Raw genomic sequence first — 14,836 nt, 5'->3', positions numbered from 1 at the left:
CATGAATCGCAGCACGCCAGGCCTCACTGTCCATCACCAACTCCCGGAGTTCACTCAGACACGCGTCCATCGAGTCAGTGATGCCATCCAGCCATCTCATCCTCTGTTGTCCCCTTCTTCTCCTGCCCCCAACCCCTCCGAGCATCAAAGTCTTTTCCAATGAGTCAACTCTTCGCATGAGGTGGCCAAAGTACTGGAGTTTCAGCTTTAGCGTTATTCCTTCCAAAGAAATCCCAGGGCTGATCTCCTTCAGAATGGACTGGTTGGATCTCCTTGCAGTCCAAAGGGTTCTCAGGAGTCTTCTCCAACACCACAGTTCAAAAGCATCAATTCTTTGGCACTCAGCCTTCTTCACAGTCCAACACTCACATCCATACATGACTACAGGAAAAACCATAGCCTTGACTAGAAGGACCTTAGTCGGCGAAGTAATGTCTCTGCTTTTGAATATTCTATCTAGGTTGCTCATAACTTTTCTTCCAAGGAGTAAGCGTCTTTTAATTTCATGGCTGCAGTCACCATCTGCAGTGATTTTGGAGCCCCCAAAAATAAAGTCTGACACTGTTTCCACTGTTTCTCCATCTATTTCCCATGAAGTGATGGGACCGGATGCCATGATCTTCGTTTTCTGAATGTTGAGCTTTAGGCCAACTTTTTCACTCTCCTCTTTCACTTTCATCAAGAGGCTTTTTAGTTTCTCTTCACTTTCTGCCATAAGGGTGGTGTCATCTGCATATCTGAAGTTATTGATATTTCTCCCAGCAATCTTGATTCCAGCTTGTGTTTCTTCCAGTCCAGTGTTTCTCATGATGTACTCTGCATAGAAGTTAAATAAGCAGGGTGACAATAGACAGCCTTGATGTACTCCTTTTCCTATTTGGAACCAGTCTGTTGTTCCATGTCCAGTTCTAACTGTTGCTTCCTGACCTGCATACAGATTTCTCAAGAGGCAGGTCAGGTGATCTGGTATTCCTATCTCTTTCAGAATTTTCCACAGTTGATTGTGATCCACACAGTCAAAGGCTTTGGCATAGTCAATAAAGCAGAAATAGATGTTTTTCTGGAACTCTCTTGGTTTTTCCATGATCCAGCGGATGTTGGCAATTTAATCTCTGGTTCCTCTGCCTTTTCTAAAACCAGTTTGAACATCAGGAAGTTCACGGTTCACGTATTGCTGAAGCCTGGCTTGGAGAATTTTGAGCATTACTTTACTAGCGTGTGAGATGAGTGCAATTGTGCCGTAGTTTGAGCATTCTTTGGCATTGCCTTTCTTTGGGACTGGAATGAAAACTGACCTTTTCCAGTCCTGTGGCCACTGCTGAGTTTTCCAAATGTGCTGGCATATTGAGTGCAGCACTTTCACAGCATCATCTTTCAGGATTTGAAATAGTTCTACTGGAATTCCATCACCTCCCCTAGCTTCGTTCGTAGTGATGCTTTCTAAGGCCCACTTGACTTCACATTCCAAGATGTCTGGTTCTAGATGAGTGATCACACCATCGTGATTATCCGGGTCGTGAAGATCCTTTTTGTACAGTTCTTCTGTGTATTCTTGCCATCTCTTCTTAATATCTTCTGCTTCTGTTAGGTCCATACCATTTCTGTCCTTTATTGAGCCCATGTTTGCATGAAATGTTCCCTTGATATCTCTAATTTTCTTGAAGAGATCTCTAGTCTTTCCCATTCTGTTGTTTTCCTCGATTTCTTTGCAGTGATGGTGAGAGAATTAACTTTTCTCAGGGAGTCCAAGGGAAGGAAAGGATGCAGACTCTTCTGTTTCATTTCAGCAGGAGTCTTTGTTTTCTCAGCAAGACACCCCTTGGGCTCTCTTTGCTTGTGAATTCTTCCCTTTTGCTTATGATATAAACAATAGCTCCCTCGACCCTATCTCCTGGGGTTGTGGGATATCTTGGTTGACCTTTGGTTGTGTTCTGAGAAGAAAAACTCCAAACTGGCCTGGAGCTGTGGGGCTTCAGCATCCTGTTTCTAGGAAGAAGGCCAATTACTTCATTCTCTTACAGCTTTGGGACTTTCTCAAGTTTTAAAAGATGGCTTCGGCACTGAATGATTCTTAGATAACAAAGCTATTTGTATTTTAAGACCGTCTTAAGTTCCAATAAGATTTCTCTGGTCTTGAAACATGGCGCTGAAGAAGTATTTCGGAGCCCTCTCTTGTATAGCACTGCTTGATGCTCTAGGGGAGACGATGTTCTTGTGCCGTCAGCATGCAATAGCAGACTATGCGGGTGAATTAGAAGTTGAACTGTGAACTGAAGACAGTCAGTATGGAGGAATTTGGAAGAAGCAGAGAATCCTTTTAGGCTTCAGTTGTCCAGGAAGCCTTCCTTGGAGGCTCCAGTCTAAAACCTAATGCTGAAGAGGCAAAAGTGACTCTTGCCAACTTCTAGTTAATAACAAAGACTGCGTATTCATCTGCAGCAGCATCCCTTCTGTGCCCATCAGCCTACAAGGATGAGGTGAGATGAGAGCAACAACAATGCCATGGGTTATAACTTGAGATTCTCAACCAGAGATGCTAGGTATGCCTGAGATATTGGTGCCCTCTGCCCCTGGAGTGGCCAGAGCTCCCTGGCAGGCTACTTTCTTACCCATTTATCCTAGGGGTCATATATGTTATCTATGTGTGCTATGTGAAGAAAACAATTGGAAAGCACTGTTTTAGACAGATCCCTCCTCTGAGAAAACTCTGGTGACTCATGGTCACAATGCTTTGTTTTCATGTCATAGTTCCAGGCAGACTGTTGGCTCTGGGAAGGTAGACAGACTGTGTCTGTCTTGTTCACTGCTATATCTCTAGTGTCTGCCGCTGTGCCTGGCACATAGTACATTCTCAGAAAATATTTCAGGCAAGTCAAAATCGCAGTGAGCTACAACCTCACACCTGTTAGGATGGCTATTACCAGGAAGACAAGAAATAACAAGTGTTGGTGAGGATGTGGAGAAAAGGGAACCCTCGTGCACTGTTGGTAGGAATGTAAATTGGTGCAGCCACTATGGAAAATAGTATGGAGGTTCCTCAAACAATTAAAAATAATATCGAGGTTCCTATCATATGATTGAGCAATTCCACTTCTGGGTGTTTATCTGGAGAAAATGAAAATACTAACTTGAAAAGATATATGCATCCCCATGTTCACTGCAGTATTATTTACACCCAAGATATGGAAACAAACTAAGTGTCCTCTGATGGATGAATGAAAAAAGAAAATGTGGTGTATATGTACAATGGAATAAATCAAATAAGTCAGAGAAAAAGAAATACTGCATGATCTCATTTATGTGTGAAATCTAAAAAAAGAGAAAAACAAGTTCATAGATACAAAAAACATTGGTGGTTGTTGGGAGGTATGTGGGAGAAAGCGGTGAAGAGGGTCAAAGTTACAAATTTCCAGGTATAAAATAAATATGTCCTGGGGATGTAATGTACAGCCTGGTGAGTATAGTTAATAATACTGTACTGCATATTCATAAGTTGCTAAGGAAGTAGATATTACTCTCATCACAAGAAAAAAATTTGTAACTGTGTGTGGTGACGGATGTTCATTCACCTTATTGTGGTGATCATGTTACGGTATAGTCAAATATTGAAGCATTATGTTGTACACTTATAACTAATAAATGTTATATGTCAATTATACCTCAATATAAAAAAGAAAATATTTCATGAACAAATGAGAAAGTCTAGACCATGAAGGATGAGTAAAATTGGGACAACATAGAAGGCTTAAGAGTTTGCAGGGAAAAGAATATGAATAGAATCAGATGTGGTCATGATGTGGGCCAGGCACAATTTGGAGAGCAACAGAGGGGCCCAGAAATGTTCATGTTTTGAGGCAGTGGGAACTTACAAAGCTCCAGCATGCCTATGTTGGGTGAATAAAGAACCAGTGAAGCACTATTTCCCCCAAAGTCAGAATTAAAATAAACACCAGTTGACACAACTGGTCTTGATTTTTCTTTTAGTATCTAATTTCAAGTCAAGCTTTGCTTATCCATTGTGGGAACCAATTTCTCACTTGGTCTAGGTCCCAAACCCAATAATTCTTAAATGTTCCCACAGCATCTTCCAGCTCAGAGGCCCTCACTGAAGCCCCTGGCACACCCGAGACAAGGATGCTGTGCCAGCCCTTCATGATGCAGGGGCGAGGGGAGGTGAATGCTGTTGTTTTCCTTACCCACATGTTGCAGACATTGCTTTCCATGTGGAGGAAGGGTTTGAATGACTACTTCCTATTCAAGACATCCCAAATGTCACATCCGCAGGGACGGCTGCTATGAGCTCTCTGAGGATGAGCTAAATGCCCCTCCTCTGGGCCCCACAGCACCATATGCTTATCTTTTTATGATGAAGTAACCATGTCTGAGGGCTTCCCAGGTGGATCAGTGGTAAAGAATCTGCCTGCCAGTGCAGGAGACATGGGTTTGATCCCTGATCTGGGAAGATCCCCCCTGGAGGAGGACATGGCAACCAACTCCAGTATTCTTGCCTGGAGAATCCCATGGACAGAGGAGCTTGGCGGTCTACAGTCCATGGGGTTGCACAACTGAGCATGCCTATAACCACGGCTGACATTCTTAAACATTTAATATGCTCAAAGCACTATTCTCAGTGCTTTCTCAGCATTGTCTTATTCAATCCTGCCACAAAACCCTACAGTGAGCACTTCTATTATTATCTCCATTTTACAAAAAACGAATCTGGGACACAGAGAAGTTAAGTGACTTTGCTCAAGGTAACAGAGCTGGTAGGTGGCCAACCCAGAACGAAAATGCAAGTTTGCCTTATTTGTCTCTAATAGGACTTTTACCACACAGTGTTGTAAGGGTTTGGGTAACCCCCACACCGTAGAACGTTAGCTTCATTATGGGAGGAAGCGAGGCTCATCTGGATCCTCCACTCCTAACCCAGGGCCTGGCACAGAAACCGGCAATAAACCTGTGAACAGAAAAACGAAGAAAAACAAAAACCCAAGCCGTCCACCAGATGGCGCTGTGGCAGTCCAAGAGAAAAGTGCCCCCGGCTTCTTCCTTTCCAACTCCTTTCCCACAGAATACCTCAAGTCTGCACATTTGTTTTCTTTCCTTTTCCAGAGAAGACTGAGTGGGCGGGAGAAACATTTTTCAAGATAATGTTTAGGCATGAATGACACAAATTTGACAATTTAATTTGTGACCTTATGTTTTGGCCCTAAAGGGAAGGTCGACCCTACTCCATTCTCTTATATTCACACACTTCTTTCAGAGATCTCAAAATGGTTTTCAGATTCTTGTCATCATTAAAAAGGTAGAAAGAAAATCCGAATTGCCCCAAACATTGAAGGAGGCTGTGTACTGGAGTGGAAAGATTTCCTGACTAGGAGGTAGGATTCTGATGGCTCTGTGTGTGTGTGTGTGTGTGTGTGTGTGTGTGTGCTCCATCATGTCTGATTCTTTGTGACCCCACAGACTGTAGCCCACTAGGCTCCTCTGTCTATGGAATTCTCCAGGCAAGAATACTGGAGCAGGTTGCCATTTCCTTCTCCAGGGGATATTCCCAACCCAGAGATCGAACCCTGGTCTCTTGTGTCTCCTGCACTAGCAGGTGGATTCTTAACCACTGAGGCACCTGGGGACTTCAGTCAAGTCTTTCTCCTCTCTGGACTTCCATGTTCTCAGCTGAAAAATAAAGGGGTTGGGAGTGAACAGAGAAGTTCTTTTTTTTTCCTGTTAGCCTCTGGACAAAGGACATTAGACAGCAGCATTGTAGCACAGTGGTAGTACATTACGGGCGCCTTCCCCTGTGGCTCAGTGGTAAAAAGTTTGCCTGCAATACAGGAGCCTCAGGAGATGTAGTTTCAATCCCTGGGTTGGGGAGATCCCCCGGAGGAGGAAATGGCAACCCACTCCAGTATTCTTGCCTGGAGAATCCTATGTGCAGAGGAGTCTGACAGGCTACAGTCCATGAGGTGGAAAAGAGTTGGACACAACTGAAGTGACATGGCATGCATGCAGCGCATTACAGACCCAGGTTCAAGTCGTGGCCACCTACAAGCTTGTGACTCTGAGCAAGTTAACCTCTCTGGGCCTCAGTTTCCTCAACTGTATAATGGGAATGATATTGTACCTCCCTCACAGGGTTCCTGTAAGGATTAAGTCAGATAATGCATATAAAGTGTTTAACACAGTGCTGGGCACATGTAAACTTTCAGTAAAAGCTATTATCGCACAGAGTTGACTCACATTCTAGCAACTCCATCTAGAGACTGGATATACATTTAGTAGTCAGCAAAATGGGTGACGGGGGGGAGACTTTAAGTAATAAACCACAAACAGGCCTGGCCCTATTCTAAGAGTAAATGCATGTCATGGGTACAAGACAAAGCTAAGTATGGGATTGAAGCAAAGAGATGGAAGAGTAACCACAAACAATTGGAATCCTCATACATTATTGGTGGGAGTGTAAAAAAATACAACCACCTTGGGAAAAGGTCTGGCCGTTTCTTATAAAACTAAATCACATCTTCCCTGTGACCCAGCATTTTTCTCCCTCTGTACTTACCCAAGAAAAAGGAAAATATATGTTTACAAAAAGACTTGTATGAGAATATTCATAGCCACCTTACTCTTAATAGACAGAAACTGAAAACAATTCAAGTGTCCATCAGTAGGAGAAAGGATAAATGGATAACTGATACACAAACTGTGGTATTGTCACACAATGGAGTGCTATTCAGCAATAAAAAGGAATAAATGACAGATACATGGTTGGATGATTCTCAGAAACCTCAAGCTGAGTCAAAGAAGTCTTTTCTTAGCAGGTATCTTTTCAAAGAAGTCTTATACAAAAGAGTTCATGCTATATGATTCCATTCATATGAAGTTCTGTAATAGGTAAAACTAATCAATGATGGAAAAAAAATCAAAGCAGTGGTTACCTCTAAGAGTGAAGGGAGAGGACTGCTAGGGAAGGGACAAGAGGAAGCTTAATCTTGAGTGGAAATAATCTTCTACATCTTAGTAGGGAGCTAAGTTACACAGTTACATTTGTCAAAACTCAGCAAATGTACAATTAATGTAGATATATTTTACCTCAAAAGTAAAACAAAAGAATAACAAGCAAATATTGAACCCTATCCCCTGGAGTAGGAAATGGCTACCCACTCCATTGCATGGGAAATCTGATGGACAAAGGAGCCTGGCAGGCTACAGTCCAGGGTGTCTCAAAGAGTCAGACATGACTGAGCACACGCGCGCGCACACACACACACACACACACACACACATCTGGAAAGTGTTTAGGAGTAAAATGTACTGATACCTGCAACTTAAGAAAGAAAGGGCACTGGATAGACAGACAGATGGATAGATAAGGGATGGATAAAGCCAGTATCAGAAAACTTTATGGTAGGATCTGGTTAATAAGTTACAAGATGCTGCTGGAAAATTCTTTCAACTTAGCTGTATGTTTGAAATTTGCATAATATTCTCTTTTTTTGGGGAAAAAATGCATCCACAAAGTTCCATATCCTGAATGGAGCCAATTTCTTTCAAACTTATAAGGCTTCATTGGAGGAAGGCAGACCTCAGACCCAGGTAAATATTTCCTGATCACCTACTGTATGCCAGACACTGTTCCAGGCTAGACAAAGAATACGAAGAGAAAGAACACAGCCCTTGCCCTCAAAAGGATTGTTGGGACCATCTGACAAGCACACATATTACTGGTATCCTATGCTGTGGAGTTGCTAAGGACGGAGAGATGTTATCTAGTTGAAAACGTGTCTTAAAAGCTCTCCCCACCGAAAAGAAATGATCATTATGTCAGGTGATAGAGGAAGATTTAGCTCATGTTACAGTAGTAATCATTTTGCAATACAAATGTACCAGATAAACATATTTGACACCTTAGACTTACACAGTGTTATATACTAACTACATCTCAATCAAAATAAGTTATAAAAAAAAGAGAAGAGATTTCTGGTATTGGAGACATGTTGGGTAGTTATTGCTACAAATATGACTGGAAGGCATCTTCAAGCCAGAGCACAGAGAGTTTTGATGGCCACACTAAGGTGATAATTTGTCAAGCCAATGCGGCCCATTCAAGAATTTTGAGCCAGCAAGTGGCATCCTTAGAAAACTGCTGGGAGAGAGGGGCAGCTGCAGTAGATATCATTGCTTTAGAGGAGTCAGTAGGCGAGGGATATTTCACGTACTTGCTGTGAACACAGGGAGCAGTGGAGGCACCAGCAGGGAGGAAAGAGATTCAAAATGACTCAGGACAGCTGTGAACCCCAAGGAGATGAGATCTTCGTTTCGTCTTCTGGGAACTAGGAAGCTCTGTAGTCTGTGCCTCTCTTCTACTTCTCTGCCCCATGATGTGGCTCTGTGAGGCTATATTGGTTGTTTATAGTCAGCATCTAAAACCTACTCCAGTATTCTTGCCTGGAGAATCCCAAGGAGAGAGGAGCCTGGCAGGCTATAGTCCATGGGGTCACAAGAGTCAGACACAACTTAGCGATGAAACCATTCTGATTGTTTACTTATCCATCAGTACCCAAGACATAGTGCTGTTAAATATTTTTAATAACAACCCTACCCTCCTCATAGGGTTGTTGTGAGGTTAATTAATAGCACATGCTAGGCATTTGAGACTTGAGAGTCCCTTGGACTGCAAGGAGATCAAACCAGTCAATCCTAAAATAAGTCAACCTTGAATATTCATTGGCAGGATTGATGCTGAAGTTGAAGCTCCAATACTTTGGCCTCCTGATGCAAAGAGCCGACTCATTGAAAAAGACCCTGATGCTGGGAAAGATTGAGGGCAGGAGAAGGGGGCGACAGAGGATGAGATGGTTGGATGGCATCACTGACTCAATGGACATGAATTTGAGCAAACTCTGGAAGATGGTGAAGGACAGGGAAGCATGGCGTGCTGTAGTCCATGGGGTCTCAAAGAGCCAAACACAACTGAGTGACTGAACAACATCAACAGGCATTTGATAAATGAGATCAGGGGCTCCCTGATCATGCTCCCATATGTGGCCTGGATATAGGGTAACCTCAGCACAAGCCCATCTCCAAGAAATCTCCAAAGTAGGCACATGAAGCCCCTGAGGTTCATTTGAACCCATAAATATTGATTTTATCAAAGCACAATCCCTCTACCCCCAATACTGCACACAATCCCATGAAGCAACTGAGAAATCCCAGTGCGATCCAGGAACTGTCTCATTTATTCTCCTCCCTCTTTTGAATTAAGGGGAATCTTCCTTTTTTTAAACAAGTCTTTGGACTCTAATGCTTAGGTCCAGACTCAAAATTCTCTCCCAATCAGAATTCTGGCTATCCTGCATGCCCACCTCTCATCCCATTCCAGATCCTGGCACTCCCTGATTTGGCCCAGTTCACAAAGAAGTGTCTGTGAACCGTCAAAGCCACAGCCAGCTCACGGGTGTGACTTGTTTGCTGAGGTGTCTCTAGGATCCAGCACAGTGCCTTGAACAGTGTAACATGCAACAAGTATTCATTGAAGAAATGAATGAATGAATGATTCTTTCTCGGTCTGTAGTTGGTGCTTCATGAAGCCTTCTTTCCTCCCCTCCCTTGGAGCCCATTGTAGCTTTGCCAGCCTCCTGGACTCCAACAGTGCTTACCATCTGTGCCCGTCCTTTGGCAACTAGCCAAACTCAACTCAGTTCAATTCAACCAACTTCCATGGAGCTGCGCTATTGGCAGGAAACATTCACAGTTTCAAGGAATGGTGAAAGCGTTTCCTAGCCCATGGCGCCTCAATTGTACTTTTAAAACAACCCTGGCATGGAACAGAACCTTTTCCAAGACATTTTTGAAAGTCTAAACACATGATTATAAATTCCTTCCCTTTGTCAACACACTTGATTACCAGTCAGGAAATAAGTGAATTCTGGACAATGGATAAACAGATGATTATGTGACAGGTATGGAACAAGTGTAGAGGGGATGGAAAGCTAGGGAGGAATGAGATTCAATCCTTGTCTGCTGGATTCACAATTTCATTAAATGTAGGGGGTTGGAGGGGGTTGGCATCTCAGCCATTCAGGGCTGGGGTTGTAGGGCTGTCCAGCAGCCAGCCCCTTGAGTGAAAAGAAAGCCAGAGTCTCCCCCACACACACCTGTTGTTTTTTTCGGAGGGTTGGGCCTTTTTAAATTTTATGACTAGTCTCCATTCCTGTTTCCACCCCCTTCTATACATCTCTTGCTCCCTATGCCAGTCTTCTGTAAATGTGTAACTTGCTTTCTCTCTGGTAATTATTTCCTTTAAAGGAATTATAATTAGCCTTGTATGTATTCATGAAAACATTATCTTTAATAGCAAGAACCTGGAAATTAACCAGAAATCTTACAATAAGAGCTCATTTAAATACATCATAGAAGGTCCATAGTCCAGAATACTGTGTAGATAATAAAATGATGTTATAAAAATTAGTTATTGACATGAAGAAAAATCCCCAGTATCTTGTTAAGTGAAAAAGGCTACAAAATAATGATGTATGTATGGTGTGTGCCTGTATGTGTGTATGTTCATGTGCGACATTTGTGCGCTCTTGGGGATTCTTTTTCTTGGTGTTTTTCTGTGTTTTCCAAATTTTGTGCATTGAATACTGTAGTCTGAGTTGGGGCACTTTCAGGCAGGGTGTGTTGTAAGGACTCTGAGAGCACAAATAGGGGTATCAAGCAAGACTCCCTTTTGTCAGTGTATTTTGAGGAAGATGAAAGACCCAGAGTATTGGAGAGGAACACCAGGAATATGCTATTTTGCAAGTACAAAGGTGGTGTCTATTGGTGATGAGGACTTCAGACCCATCAAAGAAGACTGGACTCCATTAAACAAGCAGTGGAGAACAATTTTGGGTTTCTGAACACAGGGGTGAATGGATGGAAGTGGTGTTGGCGGAGAATTATTTCAGTCATAGCAAGGTGGACTGGGTTGTAGGCAGGGTGATCTGACATAAGACTCTCAGTTTGCATATTTGACCTGAGGTAATGAGAGCTTGGATTAAGCTTGTGGTGATAAAACCAGAAAGGAAGGAGCGGATGGATCTAAAAAATGTTACCAAGAAAGAATCAGAGCTAGAGATTCAGATTTGGCTAAATAAATACCATGTGGTCGGTGAGACCATGTAAGGAGACACTTTCCAAGGAAATAGATGTTAAGAGAATGGCTGAGGGCTGAGTCTTTGGGAATTCCAACAGCTAATGGGAGGAGGAAAGAACAGGAGCCAGCAAAAGAGACAGAGAATGATGCATCAGAGAGATAAGAAGAGAAACTTGAGAACACAATACCACCAGAGCCAAGGGTAGGACAGGAAGAAGTGGGCGGTTGATGGTATCAAATTCACCCTTGAGGTCAAAGATGCAAACTGAGCAGAGACCCTTAAATTCGGCCCTGAGGGTGTTGGTGAACTTACTTACAGAGAGTAGTTTTGGCCAAAAGTGCTGGACTCTAGAAGGTTCCAGGAATGGAAAGGAAAGGGAGGGGTGAGAAAATGGAGGCAGCTCAGGGATACCGCCCATGTGACAAGAGGCGTGTGTTATGACATAGAACAAGGTCAAACTTTATTATTCTAGTCCTGCTGCTTAACCATTTGAATCTACTGGCTTATAAAGCTGTTGAAAGTAAAAGTTTCTATGACTGTATACATGCTACAGTGAAGAGGCTTCTTCCTCCCACTCCCCACCCCCAAAAAACCCTAGATATTATGGTCATGTTTTAACAGATCAGAGAGGTTTTTTAGCTTAACAGTTCTGTCATTAGGTTGGTAGTGCTTGAGAATTTCCTAGCTGTGTCCTCCTAGCATTAGTCATACCAATTCACTTGAACAGTTCTTCCCTGAGTCCCTCTGAAGTGAGGACATTGAGGCAAGGTGATTAGGAGGGATGCAGAGGTCAGGGTCACGTGGAATGTCTCTAAGAGGTATGTAGAGGCTGCGAAGCAAGGTTCTGTTTGAGACCCTGGATATGGTTTGGTACCACCTTGACTCCAACATACAGAAGGCTACAACCTTGCAGTGGCTGGCCCACTAGTTGAAGGGTGGCTGAAGCAGAGACATCAGAAAAGCATCTCTTTTTAAACCCATGGTCCTTGAAGATCAAATGGCCCCTGGACTGAATGGTCTTAAACAGGCAGCTTGCTTTGCATGGGGTGCATACAGGCATATAGCTTTTTTAAAAATTCCTTTTACTCTTACCTAGCAATCATATACAGGACCTGACCAACAATACTTCATTTTTTTTCCTGCTTTCTGTTTAGAAATCAATCCTTTGAGCAGTTTCTCTTTGTGAATCCCAGTCTGTTTCCAGTTGGACATACTATGAACTTATCTCTGTCTTAGTGCCTTGATTCCCCCTAAAAGAAGACTGTTGTTGTTGTTTAGTTGCTAAGTCACATCCAACTCTTTGTGACCCCATAGACTGTAGCCTGCCAGGCTTCTCTGTCCATGGGATTTTCCAGGCAAGAATACTGGAGTGAGTTGCCATTTCCTTCTCTAGGGGAACTTCCAGACTCAGGGATTGAACCCATCGGGAGGCAGATTCTTTACCACTGAGCCACCAGGGAATACTCTATGAGGAAAAAAAAAAGACTGCTGCATGACCCAGCAGGGCCAAGACTTGTTACCAAGCCCCACAGAGGCACAGAGCTGGATATCAGGCTAATTGGGTGTGGAGGTCAGCATATTCTCTAGAATTGGCACTTTTCAGATCCTGAGATGTCTAGAGTGTAGCCTTTTAAATGTCCCTGCTCCTTTTAATGGAAGAACTTGGTTGCATTTCTGGGAAGATGACTTGCTGCCCAAGGGAAAACAGGGTCACATAATCGATGCTACACTCACATGCTAAGATGTGGAGACCCCTCTAAAAATGTGATAGATCAGAGGAGGGGTACTTCCCAGGAGGCTAGTATATTATCAGAAGCCTGGGGCATCCTATTCCACTTGAGTTGCCTAATTTGTCCTGAGCATCTTCTGAATAAGATGCTCACCTCCTCCGTCCAGGGGAAGCAATGATGGCTGGGAAGCTAGGCCAGGGTCCTTGTCTACATCAGTAATCACCAGCTCTGAGAGGCGGACCAGCGGTCTCTGCTGCCACGTCTGTGAGAGCTGATGGAACCCCCGCACAGGGCCGGCCTTGCAGGGGGTGGGCAGATGCTGTAACTGGGCCAAAACTCAGGGCAGGTGGCCAGAACTTAGAAGGAATTCTCTTCCGCCGCAGCCTGGGGTCCAGGCTTGGCCCCAGTGAGCCGCCCGGCCAGCCTTGGCCACCCGGGGGCCCCGCGCATTCCGCGCCCCCGCCCCCTCCGCCCCTCTCTTGGCCTCGTCCCCTCCCTCGTCCCCTTTCCTCCCCACACCAGCTGTCCCCTGTCCCCCGGGCGGCGAGACAGCCTAGGAAGAGGCGGCCTCGGGCCGAGGGGGCGTGGTGGGGAAGGGGAGGAGGTGCGGGGCTGAGGGAATAAGGAGGCCCGGGCGGCGGGGCCCCCCAGCCACTCCGCCGCCCGCCCGGAGGAGCCGGGTACCGCCGCCGCTCGCCCGCCCGCATCCCCTCGGCCTGGCCCGGGGGCAAGGTCAACAGCGATCTGGAGCCGCCGTGTCACTCCCCGACAGCCATGAACTGCAGCGAGAGTCAGCGTCTGCGGACCCTGCTGAGCCGCCTGCTGCTGGAGCTGCATCACCGGGGCAACGCCAGTGGCTTGGGCGCCGGCCCCGGCCCGAGCATGGGCATGGGGGTCGTGCCCGACCCCTTCGTGGGCCGCGAGGTGACCAGCGCCAAGGGCGACGATGCCTATCTCTACATCCTGCTCATCATGGTCTTCTACGCCTGCCTGGCCGGCGGCCTCATCTTGGCCTACACCCGCTCCCGCAAGCTCGTCGAGGCCAAGGACGAGCAGTCCCAGGCCTGCGCTCAGCACGAGTGGCTCCCGGGAGAGGCCCCCGCCACCGCCGACGCCGAGACAGTGGCCGGCTCGCCCGCCGAGGGCCGCCGCCAGCTCGCCCCCTGCGGGCTGCCCGCTCCGGCCCTGGCCCGGGGCACCGAGGGGGTCTAGAACCGCCACCCAGCTCGCTGGCTCGCCCGGTCCCTCCTCAGCTCGCTCGTCTCGCCGTGTCCTCTCCTCCCCTTCCAGGACTTGCCTCCCCTGAGGCTCAGAAGACGTTGAGGCCAGGAGACCTCGTCTGGAAGGCCGTGAAAGAAGCATTACCCTCCAGGCCGGCCTCTCGCTCCTCTCCCACCACCCCAGACCCCCACCCCCACCCCGCACATCCCACCACCCTAAACTGCCTCTGCTCGCCTGTCTTCAGACAGCCCCGACACCAAGCTCTAGCCCCCTGGGCACTGAATCCAACACGTCCAACACTTGGCACTGAACTGAAGCAGTGAAGTCTACCTGAACTCTGGGCCGTCTAACTGGCAGCTGCTCCAGGGGCTCAGACTCTGCAGAGCCAATGCGCTTGCCACCACTGCCAGGCCGGCCACTGCGGCGGCTCCAGCTTCCTGTTGCTTTAGGGACAGAGGCAAAGAAAATGAAGAGACCTCAAGATGTCTTTTCCCTCCCTCCTCCTTCAGCAGGGAGCTAAGCAAGACACTAGGACCAGTCTGTGGTGTAGAACGGACTTGATGGGGACTGGTAGCGGAGGGGGCTTAGGGGTGGGGAAGACGTCTGAGTCCCAACTGTATGGTTTTCTTGCTTCCACTTGTCATCCCAAAGGTAACTTGTCTACTTTTGAGCAGCTTTGCCATCTTCTGCTGTGGATAAACATTGCTGGGTGTATTACTCCAGTACTTCTCCATGCCTCTCTTAACT

At 45.9% G+C, this 14,836-nt stretch overlaps 1 protein-coding gene across 1 annotated transcript; it reads left to right on the top strand.

Annotated features, from left to right (window-relative positions):
• The first annotated feature begins 13,642 nt into the window (after positions 1 to 13,642).
• On the top strand, positions 13,643 to 14,080 carry KCNE5 (potassium voltage-gated channel subfamily E regulatory subunit 5). The gene has a single exon (XM_052663872.1). The coding sequence runs from the start codon at positions 13,643 to 13,645 to the stop codon at positions 14,078 to 14,080; it is 438 nt and encodes a 145-aa protein (XP_052519832.1).
• Positions 14,081 to 14,836: the final 756 nt, after the last annotated feature.

The sequence above is a fragment of the Budorcas taxicolor genome, chromosome X, assembly GCF_023091745.1.
Source record: "Budorcas taxicolor isolate Tak-1 chromosome X, Takin1.1, whole genome shotgun sequence".
Classification (NCBI taxonomy): domain Eukaryota; kingdom Metazoa; phylum Chordata; class Mammalia; order Artiodactyla; family Bovidae; genus Budorcas; species Budorcas taxicolor.
The sequence above is the reverse complement of the archived record's forward strand: the minus strand, read 5'-3'. Positions and strand labels throughout refer to the sequence as shown.